This window comes from Chrysoperla carnea, chromosome 5 (assembly GCF_905475395.1).
Source record: "Chrysoperla carnea chromosome 5, inChrCarn1.1, whole genome shotgun sequence".
NCBI classification, from domain to species: Eukaryota; Metazoa; Arthropoda; class Insecta; order Neuroptera; family Chrysopidae; genus Chrysoperla; species Chrysoperla carnea.
Window position 1 is genome coordinate 50136997 of NC_058341.1, and position 13305 is coordinate 50150301.

General features: G+C 27.7%; 1 protein-coding gene across 1 annotated transcript in view; it reads left to right on the forward strand.

Annotated features, from left to right (window-relative positions):
- LOC123301219 (lachesin) overlaps positions 1–13305 on the forward strand; it is a 173760-nt gene that overhangs the window by 116169 nt on the left and 44286 nt on the right. Inside the window, exon 3 of the mRNA XM_044883954.1 lies at positions 1132–1317. Coding sequence (XP_044739889.1) covers positions 1132–1317 — 186 coding nt within the window. The remainder of the gene's footprint in view (positions 1–1131; positions 1318–13305) is intronic.

Sequence of the window (13305 nt, forward strand, 5' to 3'; positions counted from 1 at the left end):
AAACATCTTCATTTTTGGTTTTCCAAACAAGGATTTGGTTTTCTTCAAAGCTACTTTAATGTTAAGCCTTTGAAAAATCAGCCACAATATGTTTTTTTTTTAATTTAAACCTAGGAATGAGATATTACTCAATTAATGAGAAATCTGAACACAAAATTCCACTCATCCATAAAATACGGATATGGTGGACGCTCTGGGAAATATGATATTTTGTTTTAAAAAAATTTTTATTTGACCGTGAGCCTATAATGCAATGATTTTTGTCACCAAACTTACCTCTGACAATTTTTAAAATTGCAGATAAATGATCATAATAGAATTTTACGGACTATATTATCCTAAAACAGTTAAGTAAATGAGCCATGAATGCATAACTAAGCGAAGTTTCTATTACTCTTTTTTTCTAATAATTTGAGGGAATGATAGAGGTAAATTGGGTAATAAAGATAAAAGAGTATTAAATTGTGGCTCGTACATCAAATCAGTGCTCGTATATCAAATAAGTGAGATTTTTCTGCGACATTTTTTTCTACATTATTATAAAATTAAGATATTATTATAAAATTAAGTATAGTTGTAAAAACCAAAATCATTCTGCAAACTGTATTTAATAGGCCTTTTCATCGATTTTCTTTTGTTTCGGATAGTTGTCAAAAAACTATTCAATTTAAGAAAGTTGAATATAGTTTACCTTTACCTAACAGCGGGTTTTTTAATTCAAAACATAAAAACGTATGTATATCAATTATGGTGGAAGCGATGGGAAAATCACTTTATATTTTCCATTGAATTTTCACGAGAACCAAACGTGCGTATCAATTTTTAGCCTGTTATATCCAGTTCAAGTCAACGAAAGTCAAAATAAATGCTTTTAAAAGTAAAAATTAATCCCTTCAAATGGCAGACAATAAGAATCATAGAAATTTCGCTTTATTACGAGTTCACGATTTAAAAAGCATTTTATAAATAAAAAAATAAAACGTAATAATTTTAGTTTTAGTAATATAATGAATAAATCTAAAACATTTTTAATTAAATAAACTATAATGTATTTATAAAAGTTATATAATTTATAACAAAACTAAACTCTAAACATTTATTATTAACCTCTATTTATTTGTGTTGTTACAGGTTGGATGGGTAAAAGCAGATACAAAAGCAATACAAGCGATACATGATCATGTGATTACACATAATCCACGTGTTAGTGTATCACATGATGATTACACAACATGGAAATTACATATACGTAATGTACAAGAAGAGGATCGAGGTGATTATATGTGTCAAATTAATACCGATCCTATGAAAAGTCAGGTAACTAATAACTATAACTAACTCAATTTATTTCTATTCATATTTATACTAGCTAGTATCCAATCACTTTGCTGAACAATTTTAATTTTAAAAACAAAGACTGCGTTATGAATGATTTCATATGTGACTGACATTTATATTTGACCCAAAATATGTTTTATTTTGCGTCATATTATGAATGTAACGATTTTAGTTATTGAAATAAATACCACGATACTCGAAATAAAATTGTATATTAAGAAATTCTATTTAAAAAGTATAATTAAAAAACACGTCGATACAACGGACTTACATGTCGCTAAATATAGATATTTCGATTGCAACGCAATCATCGTCAGTTGCAAAATTTATTACACAAAATTAAAAAATTATAATTAAATAAGCAAAAAATCACCAACAATACAGTAACAATTAACAAAAATTATCACAAATTTGAAAAAAAATATTTTTTCTCAATACCACTAAACTTTTTGTAAACATTTCACAACAAATTATTTCGTGGGTTTTCAAATCGTTACTATATTGTTGGTAATGTTTTGCTTATTAATTTTTAATTTTGTGTAAAATGTCTGTAATATGTTATACGAATAAATTTTGCTACTGACGATGATTGTGTTGCAATCAAAATATCGATATTTAGCGACATGTAAGTCCGTTGCATGTTTTTTAATTGTATTTTTCAAATAGAATTTCATAATATACAAATTTATGTCGATTATCGTTTTATTTATTTCAATAACTATGTCTCAACTTGAAGTCAACAAGAATTCATCCTTATATGTAACGATTTTAGTTTTAGTATAGTTTTATGGTTCAGTCTACATTTATCCCTCTAGTAAAATATGCTCATAAAACTTTATGATATGTGATTTATTTAAAAAAATTCAAATGTGACTAACACTACATGCAAAAGGAAGTCGCGTTAGGTAATGTTTTCAACCTTCAAATATCTTCCTCTATGCTGGATTACAAATTACATTAAAAAAACGAGAGGTGTCGTGCCATTCTTACCTTGATGCATTATAAAAGTAGCGCTTACTTTTTTTTATTTACAAGATATTAATCAGAAAATTTAAGGTATTAATTTTAGAAGTCAAATAATCTCTCAGGCAAACATTTTTTACCTGCTGTCATAAAAATCTACTGAGGAGGGGTCGATTCCTCGGTCAAATACTTCATTTCCTACAGTAAACATAATGATCGTAAGGTGATACACGTAATTTTTTTTCGATATGTTGCACCTTTCGGATTTTAATGAAACATGGCATACTGTTAGAAAAAATATAGTTATAATGTATTTTTTTCAAAGTGGGAACTCAATTAGATCTAGTAGAAATAAATTGACATAATATTTATTTGAACATTTTAATACTTTTATTCAGGCTTTGGTAATAAAAAAGCCCTAAAAAATAAACTGTAAAGTGTACTATATAAACACTGAAACAGGTTTTATTTTCTTAGCTTTAAAAGTAATGAAGGTATATCATTTTGAAAAGTCGTCTCTGGGCACTTTTTTTTTAATAGCTCCACCGATAATATATGGAGATAATATCTACTTGATCAACTACTATTAGCATTCTCTACAATATAGCATCGGTTACGAAATTACTCTACCAATCAACAAAGAACTTGATTTTAGTATTTAAAAAAAGAGTTAATTTTGACCACAAATCGTATTTTTCGATTCTGTGCATATACTAAAAAAAATGGTCGGTCTAACATGTTCTAATGATCGAAACGGAATACTCTAATCGATGTAACATGTAGCAAGTTGTTTTACATTCAACAAAATATTTTGGATTTTAGAGACGCTGTACTCGTTATTTTACACTCCCGGTATAAGAATTTCTATCGATGAAGAGTATTTAAATAAGAACTTGTAAAAATTACACCTTTTTCTTAGGCGATTTTTTACATTCTGTGTACAAACTGTATTTCATATACAATGGTAATTAAAAATATAAAAAGTCATAATCCACTATAGAACATAAATAAGTATCAATGTTTGTTAAAACATTGTTTCTATGGCAACTATATTGTTAACTGAATTAACAAAGAATTAAGCTTGTTATTATTGCTTGCCCCATTTCATTTAATATTTTCCAAAAAAAAAAAAAAAATATATGCTAAATACAAATTACAAAAATTAATCTTATTAAAATTACTTCAAAGCACAATAGCACATATTCGTAAAAGGCAACGTCCTGAAAAGTTGGTATTGATGAAATAGGGAATATTCATGTATTTTGTTTATATTTTTAATTTATTGTTTGCGCCGTTATAACATAGTAAAAAATATAAATACTGCTTAAAAATGCTGTAATTAAGTGTTAAAAAATATTTAAAATACATCATAATTTTGAGATATTTAAACGCAGCTTTTTGAGGCTTTCTGTTGATGACGTATAAGTACATGATCTGTCAATTGGTGACAGTTCAATGTATAATTTACACATTAAAAAAATAAATTTACATCATAGAATTTACACTCGTTATCATTAAGTTTTCTAATAAATAGTAGAATAATAGAAATTAATGTAATATCATACCAAATGTAAGTAATTAATGCCATACAGTCAACAAGCCAGTACTATGATGTCACGCCCGTTTAAAAATTTGAATTTCCCGTTTTAGAAATTTTGAATTTTTTTCCCTGACTTTGAACCAAATTTAAATTTCATGAATATTTCCTATTGTAATTGTTATTTCTGAAACCGTTCCCATCTGTTCCATCATATATTGATAATTATGAAAGAAATGACTTGATATGAAAGCAATGCCAACTTGATCGAGTTTTTGATAAAAATGTCTAGATTTAATACATAAAATAAAAAGTATACTAGGCGAGAAATTTTCACTTTAAAAGGATTATTAAATCCTTATCTATAATATGGTTTTATACAACTTAAGAAATAATGGCTGTAATCTCATTTTCATATAATATAAATGTATTTAAGAGATCTTTAAATGAAATCATAAAATAATTAAACCTAATATTGTAGACATTAGGTCATGTTGTATATTTTAAGTTGTTTTAGAAAGGGCATTATATCACTTGTTTACGATTATTTTATTATATATGGTATATAAACACAAAGGTAGAGTCTTTTACCTTGGATTATATTAAAATAAACCATTCGTATTGCATCATCATTCCTACATACTTTTTTTATATTTTAATAATAAACATATTAATAACAAGTGAAAACAAACAATTGACTGAGTTAATTGTTGAAATACCATGTATAGACAGTGTTGATTACACTGTCACATTACACATACATACATGTCCCACACATATAACTGATATATCCATATAATACTACTAAGCCAATAACCGGTTTTTTTTTTCTGCAATTTATGCAGAAATTTTTTGCGTGTTGGAACATATTTAGGGGTATCCTCCGAGTGTAAATCCAAATTGGCGGGACAAAGGGGCGTGAGCTTCAGCCGCCATCTTGGGAAACACGTTTTATCAAATATCTTGTGAACCGGGCATCGTACAACAAAAATGATGGGAATGATTTTCATACAAAATAACACACAATATTTATGATAACATATTTTTAAGCGTTACAAACTTGGGACTAAACTTAGTATACCTTGATATAATTCATATACATGGTATACAAATTTTATTTAGAACACTTTAGTATTTCCTGAATAACGCTGAAGTGTAGTACCTGGAGGCTTATTCATCAATAAATCTCTATAGTTCACTTTAGGGAACAGCGTCATAAAATTTTCTTAAGTCCAAAGGCTATGCATGTCAATCTCAAACGATATAAGTATTATTGAGTCTATAATTGAGTCACATTACTTCTGCATGTAATTAAAACATTGTAAACCATCCAAGTAAATGCTTCAAACGCTCTTTGATTCTTGAGTCAGTTCCGGTAAAATTTGTTTTTCTTGTTGTAATACGTAGCATGATAACTTATAACAAAGAACGAAATATTTTTCACGTGAAGTAATTATAACTGTCAGTGTGGTGCATGGCTCTAATTTGATCAAACATAATCGTGTGTCTTTCCTAACTGTACTCCCTCAATACTTTTCGTCATGTTTAAAATTGAAATAAACCATAATAAATTATGTACAAATCGGCAATCATTTAGGTAGAATGTGAGTTAAAATGCAAAAAACAGTATGTCAATTTTTACAGTTTACTTAACAAGTCAATTTTGCCTTAGCAGAAATTTTGGCTTAGCTTAAAATAAATATTTGTCAAAGAAATGAGTAACGAACCAAGGTAGTGTATAATCAAGGTAGAACCGGTTACCCTATGTAGTAAAAGTTGAAATATTTTAGGTAGAAAATAACAACATATGAAAATGTATTAATGTACTTACATTTAGTGAAAATAGAGGGTGATTAAAAATGGATAAGTTTAACACTATAACAATATCTTAAAATCACTTCTACTAAAAAAATGGTTTTTTATTGAACAATAAAACATATTACTGTAATTTTAGTTAAATATATTATAAATTCATAAACGCATACAATAAAGAAAAATTTTTGGTTTGCACGCAAATTTATGATTGTGCAGGTTAATTCAATTTAATTTTAACAAAAAGTGTTTTCTTTCGAAAAAATTCGATATTTCGCAAAAATTTTCAAAAAAAAAAAAGTTAATATTTTTCTATCTATTACTCACTCATAACTTCCCAAAATAAACACTTTAAAATCGAAAAAGAATAAAAGTTATAAACAAATTAAAAACGGCTATTTTCGCTCACTTTTTCAAGTTTTCTCGGCATCTACGCATCCAAATCGGACGTAAATGGATAATTTTTTTTGAGATCTTGAACTTTTTTATTTAATCTTCTTGCATTGGATAATCTTTTTACGGTAACTCAGCCATTGATTCTATAAAAGAATCAATTCTAATTGGTCTAAAAAATCAAGTTTTATTCTAATTGGTCTAAAAAATTAGAAAAACGTTTTTTAGTAGTTATAAATTAATATTATACAAGTGAAAACAAATAATTGACTGAGTTAATATTTGAAATAACATGTATAGACAGTGTTGATTACTCTGTCTCATTACGCATATATACATGTCACACATATATAATTGATATACCCAAATAATACATACTATACAATTTGCGCTCTCACGGGTAAATAGTGATATTTACGAACAAATGTTTCAAACAAAAGTTGTTTATTTTGTATGACCCAAGACCCAAATGACCTATGTTGCTCATATACGAACTCGACTTCACTTTTTACGTCCTGAGCACGCTGTAAAAGTTTTAATTTGATATCTTTTTTTGTTTTTGAATTATCGTGATGACAGACGGGCAGACGACAGGCGACAGACAACAGACAGACAACCAGAAGTGGACCAATTAGGTGATTATATGAACGCATCAATATTTTTAAGCGTTACAAACTTGGGACTAAACTTTTTATACCTTGGTATATTTCATATACAATAAGTGAAAAACCATAGATCAAATTGGCAAATATTGTGAGTTTATAGTGGGGTTTATGTCTGAAAATATGTCATACTTTATTAAATATCAATTGATTTAAATTATCCTGTATTCAATGGAACAAACAAATATATGAAAATAATAGATCATCATCATCCATTTCTATGTACAAACCATATAATACATATCTCATACCAATCATACAAAAAACACCCGGCTCAAATTCCCATCAGAATATATTTATACATAGTTATTATATACAACAAAACAACTCCTAAAAATCCTAAGGGCACACTTGGTAGATTCATGTCGCTTTTACCACGATAATGCGGACACAATTTCTAGAACTTTATCTCTCTTTGAGTTTAACACGGTATTATAAGCATCCACAACTTAACTAACAACAATAATAATACTTACATAACTAGTGTTTATTGAAAAAAGCAAAATTATTATTTTTTTTTTTTAAATCTAAAAATTATATGAAAATTTAGTGATTTTAAAACTGTGCTTTCGATTAGTAATAGAAAACACGGATGCATTGACAACTTAAATAAGTCTAACTGAAACATTTTCCATATTTAAACTTTTGCTCTATCTCTTAGTTGACAAGATGGGTCCAACGGCCCGAAGACCCAATTGACCTATGTTGCTCATTTGAGAACTCAGCCTCACTTTTTTTGTCCGCTATAAAAGTTCGCTAAAAAAATTTCAGCTTTTCGTTTTGGAGCTATCGTGTTGAAGGACAAACGGACAGACTACCGGAAATGGAATAATTAGGCAATTTTATGAACCCCTTTACCAAAAATTTTTTCATAGCATCAATATTTTTCTTGGGTCTAAACTTAGCATACCTTGATATATCTTTCATATATACAAAGTATAAAAAACTGTCCATATACTTTTATCTGTGTAAAATCCATCCTTATCCATATTTCGATTGTTATGGAAGGGGGGATAAGTGAGTACAAGGGATAGCGCGATGGTCTTTGCTTTTAAAATCGCGAAACGGGCTCGTATCATGATAGTATCGATATAAATATATTATTTATACTAACTTTTTCCTCAAAATCGTAAAAAATGGAAGTTGTTTATAATAAAGATTTTATGGATTTCTTATTTCCTGGATTTTCTGAATTACTAATTTCGGAATCTTAATTTCCTAATTTCGAAGTCTTAATTAAACACATTACAATCATTAAAATGTAAGGCGCTTTATTTTCGAAACACAGTATACAATATTGCCTTTTACAACTTTTGTGCAAAGCACAATTTCTTTCAAGAAATCCTTTTCCGATATATTCCCCGTCTTTACACATTAGATAAAATTATCCTCGAAAATTTAGTTCTGCACTAAACGGAAGAGTTTTGTACAATGTATACTGAATTCTAAGCGAAAATTTTAAATCAAAAAAATATTTTAGTTTATATCTCAAGAAAATTTTTAACAAACATTCGATATAAATATTTCCATCCTTATCTAATAAACATAAAATAATATCTATAACCAAAATATACAAACGAAAATATTTTAAACAGAAATAAATACGAGAAATGACGAGTTCTCGACATATAAGTATAAACAATTTTCAAATGTTCAGAAAAAATCTACCAAAAAAACTTTTTCATTACACTAAAACATAAAAAATTTTTAATAAAGTTTTCTTCTATATTTTAATTTACCGCCGCTTGTTTTTTAAATTGTTCTTTAATAAGTTTGATAAATATATTTATATCCAATTCTATCATGTTCTACGTAATATCCGTGATAGAAAGAAAATGTATTCTGATAGAAACGAATTATTTACACTCCGTAGGCGAATTAAAATTTTCGGTACATTTTTATATGTCCACAATGCTAAAAAACCATAGAAAGTTAAGATTTAGCTAAAACTTTTGGCGTGAGATAAAAATTTACAAAAAATCGATCAATCTATTTCGTACTTTTTCACCAATAGTGTTTTTTTTAGTCCAATCGGAGCATAGCAAAAAAATTTGTGGCTGCGGGTCAATAACTGGCTATTCGTTGTGTGCGTAGTCATGTTAGGGACAATAAAATCGATGCCAGCGCTTCCAGTGAAAAATTTTGGCGATAAAGGAGGCTGTTATGACTAATTTGCAATTCTTTACATGTTAATGTTACAGAAAATGTCAAATTAAAATTATTGAAAAACACTAATTAATTAAACTTAATGCATTAAAAATTGTGAAAATAAGAAATCAAATTGCACAAATAGTATTTTCAAATGTAAATTATCATAATTATTTATTTAAATTTGTGAGACAATATTATTAAATTTTCAATGTAAGTCGTAAATGCAATCCATACAATTATATATGCATCCATACAATTCTATAATTAAAGTAGTCTATCGTTACCATGGAAACGCCTCCAAAAAAACTTACGCAAGGTGCGAATAGCTTTACAGTTTTCTCTCAAAATGATTTTCTTAACTATATTCTAGGTTAGTTTCGTGAGCCAAGTTATTGGTCTTACTTCAAACGCTCGTAGCCACCAATGCTTCTTTTTTAAAAACAAATTGATGTGTTAATTGATATTTAATTGATCAATTATTTTATATTATGTGTTAAGGACGATATAAACATGCAATAAATTTATTCTTGATATTTGTTGTAAATGGAAAAGTTTCTTGAAAAATTTTTAAAAGGGAGGCAAAACTTTTAATTAAAATATTATTATGTTAACAAGTATTTCGTACTATGAACGGCACTTTTTGTTGATTAAGAGACACGACACGATATGACATACAAATTTTGGAACACGAAAAATAGGTTTGAAACTTCTGACTGCCGTTATACAATATGTATATACTATAAACATATTCAAAGCTATTGATTTGCTAACAGTCTTCCTCTATACTTAAAATTTGTTTATTTAATTTTTCGGTTTATGTTTTCTATCCTTTGATCACACTTTCATGAAGTACACCTAGTTGTCAATTTGTCGGTAATAGACCTTTTTCATGAAAAATAGAAATGCTTTTTGTTAATTTTTTATGAAAATATAGGTCGAGTAGAGCCTGTAACTTGAAAATTAAGCATTTTTAATAATAAAAACACTATGAAAAAAATTCACAATATTTGAAATAATTTAAAACGATTCATTTGGGCTCCACCGCACACGTGATCTCTGATGTCAATCCGACAGGCAATGACAATAACACAGTGTCAACAGTCGTATTAATATATCATTATTATCAACTTTAAAAGACGTCACAACGACATTCGTGTAACTTCGTGTGTTACCGGATCGTTTTCGCCAATTTGAATTTTAATAATTACCATTGTCTGTTTTCTCGGTCATATGGCTCCAAAAAAATCGGAGAAAAAAATTAGCCGATTTATCAAGACATTTACTTGAGAAGAAAAAAATAATAATAATTTTTTTTTAAATGTGAAAAAGGTCTATTTTTGTAAATTTGTCCTCCTCATACTTATTTTAGTGAGACCGTCGAACATTGATACACTTAATAATCTTCCCTATATATATAATAAATGTAAGGATATTTGTTTATTTGTTAAGCTTTCACGCAAAAACTAGAGAATGGATTTTAACGAAACTGTACAACAATTTAGCTCATACACAGGAATAACACACTAGCTATAATTTATAAAGGTGTATAAAAAAAAATTTAAGATATTTAATTAAATCTGACATTTTACTGCTTCATCTATGATCATCATTATGAACCATAAATTAAAGATTTCTTAAAAAATTTAAAATAGCAAATGGCAAACAATTCATGGCCATCTTTTCTGGTATACTTAATTCTGATCTTTTCTGATATACTCAATGAATTATGACTATTTTTTCCTTAAAAAATTGAAAACTGTGCATATATTTTAGCTGTGTAAAACAACCCCTTCGTGTTGTGGAAGGTTGATAAGTGAGATCAAGAAAGGTGAAGGCTAAAAAGCGATAGTATTCACTTTTAAGCCCAGTAAAGCGGGCGTGAATCAAACTAATATCTACATAGTTTCATAATTTGATGAGAACATTAAGATTTTAATTTTTTTTTTTTTTTTTTAATCTAAAAATTTTGAATTCTCGAAACACCACTATCACTTTCTATCTTGCTAGGCAGACCGACAAGTGAAGAAGACATTTAAAGCTAATTCATTTATGGTTCAATCAATGCAAACTTGAGCATCAAATCAAAAAATTAGGTATCATTAGGTCATTAAAGATTGATTTTGCTTATGAAGAACATTTTCCATATCCAATTTTTAAAGATGATCCTCTGAAAAAGCAATTTTCAAACGCCCATAAAAGATTGGTTCTAAATTTAATTTTTATGAAACGACAGATATTTCTATTAAAATCATGAAAAAATAAATTTTTTATACTATTAAAAAAAAAAAAAAAAAAAAAAAAAAAAACATTTTTTATTTTGTCAATAAACTGTGATGAAATTAAATAGTTCAGAGCTCCAACCACTTCGATAACGGACGAACGGAATAGAATCATCTATCATGCCACGATCATGATGGCGTTATACGATCATATAATATACATTGCATACACATATATACATGCATACAGAGTGTAACAAAAGACCTTGAAAAACTCGGATGGCTTCGATGGTTTAGATGGTATTCATAGATGATAAGGGATAGAAGATAATTTTAAATTGAGCCATTGTTTTTCATAAGAACCAACAGGAAAGAGGATAAACAAACTTTGAATTTTGAACTAAATTACTATGGAATCTACTCAGTTCTCGAACAAATATTTTATTAGTAGCAGATTTTCAGTTTAAATTTTTCTTTTATCTCGTAATAATGGTGAATAAGAATTCACTTTTGAATGATATCAGGTCAAGGCCAATATCAATGTTATCTTTTATTATGACTCTATTAACAAAAAAATTGTTGTATCAAACTTATTACATATTTAAATCGTTATTTTAAGGTTACGGTTTTTTTTTACATCCTGTACATACATGTATATAGTACATATAAAGTTATATACTTATGAAGAGTTAGCTACCTCACAGTAGTAGCCGCTACTTATTTCCGACAGTCAACCTAATTACTTTTGATCGAACGAGTTTACCATCAAGGGCTTAACTTCACCATTCTATTTATATTTTATATAGTTCACTTCATCCACATATTTCGGTTCGTTTTATAAGGAATTTTGTCAAACCAGTATCATACTTTACATACCAAACAGCCCAAAGACATTTTTGGAATATCAAATATTAGATTGAAACCTCAAAAATTGTTATCTCCCCTTACTGCTGGGTCCCGCGGGATGCAAGGGTAAATATAAACTTTGAAAAGTTACAATAATTGCAGTTATTTACTCTAGTAAAGATTTTTTTTTTCCTTTTTTTTTTCAAAACGCATCTTTTGACAATTTGACCATTTTATGCATTGCTAAAGCCAAATTGACACTTTGGTTAAACGAAATCCTGCCTAATTTCTTTCCGAAACCTTTCTTTCAAGTTATTACATTCGATTTTATAAAAAAAAAATTGATACTTCTCTCAATATTTATACTAAACTTTCACCTTTCGAAATATTTCAGACAGATTTCCGGGTAATCAAAATAATATTTACCCGAGATAGGATATGTTTTTCATAAAATCAGTCAAAAAATGGGAAAAATATCAATTTTTATTTGAAAATTATTACTTTCAGAAAAAACAATAACAAGCTTTCGAAAACTTTTGATAGTTTTTTGGAATTATTAATGCCTTTGTACGCTTTCGAATTTCACAAAAATTTAAGTGGTATTGTAATTCCCTAAGCCTAAAGAAACAAAGAAGTATTATAATTTTTGATGCTATGAAACCAAATCAAAACGTACATGCATTAAAAATGACGTGATCCATATATAATGCCTTTTCCCGAAGATATAGTTGTTTGAAATTTTAGAAAAAGCACGCGTTTATAAAATTATCTTATAACTAAAGTGATACCCACCCCCTTCGCTGGGTTTAAAAGTAAAGATTGATAAAGATTGCTCTCGCTTATCCCCTTTCTATAACACTCGAAATAATGGTAAAGATTGTTTTACACATGTAAAATATATGTATGGTTTTCTATTTTTTAAATGTATAATAGTCGTAATTATTCATTGAGTATATCAGAAAAGATGGGCGTGAAATACTTTATATTGACTATTTTTACAGAGATCTGTAATTTATGGTAATGTCAAATTAAATTAATTTTTAATTTTTTTTTTTTTTTTTTATTCATGTTTCCTTATAAATGATATATCATGTGTTATTCTGCAGTATGAGCAATATTGCTTTACAGTTTCATTAAAAACAATTCGCTAGTTTTAGCGTGAAAGCGTAACACACAAACAAACAAACAAACATGCTCACTTTCGCATTTATAATATATAGAGATAGAGATATATTTTTAATAAGTGAGTATATTTTGACTTGTTTTGTACGTAAATTTGAATACGTATGTATGATAGAATCATACTATAAACGTTTTATTTTCGTTATAGATATCCTATAGTGTAAAAAAGAAGTATAAGTAATACCCTTCTTTCTTTTTTGGT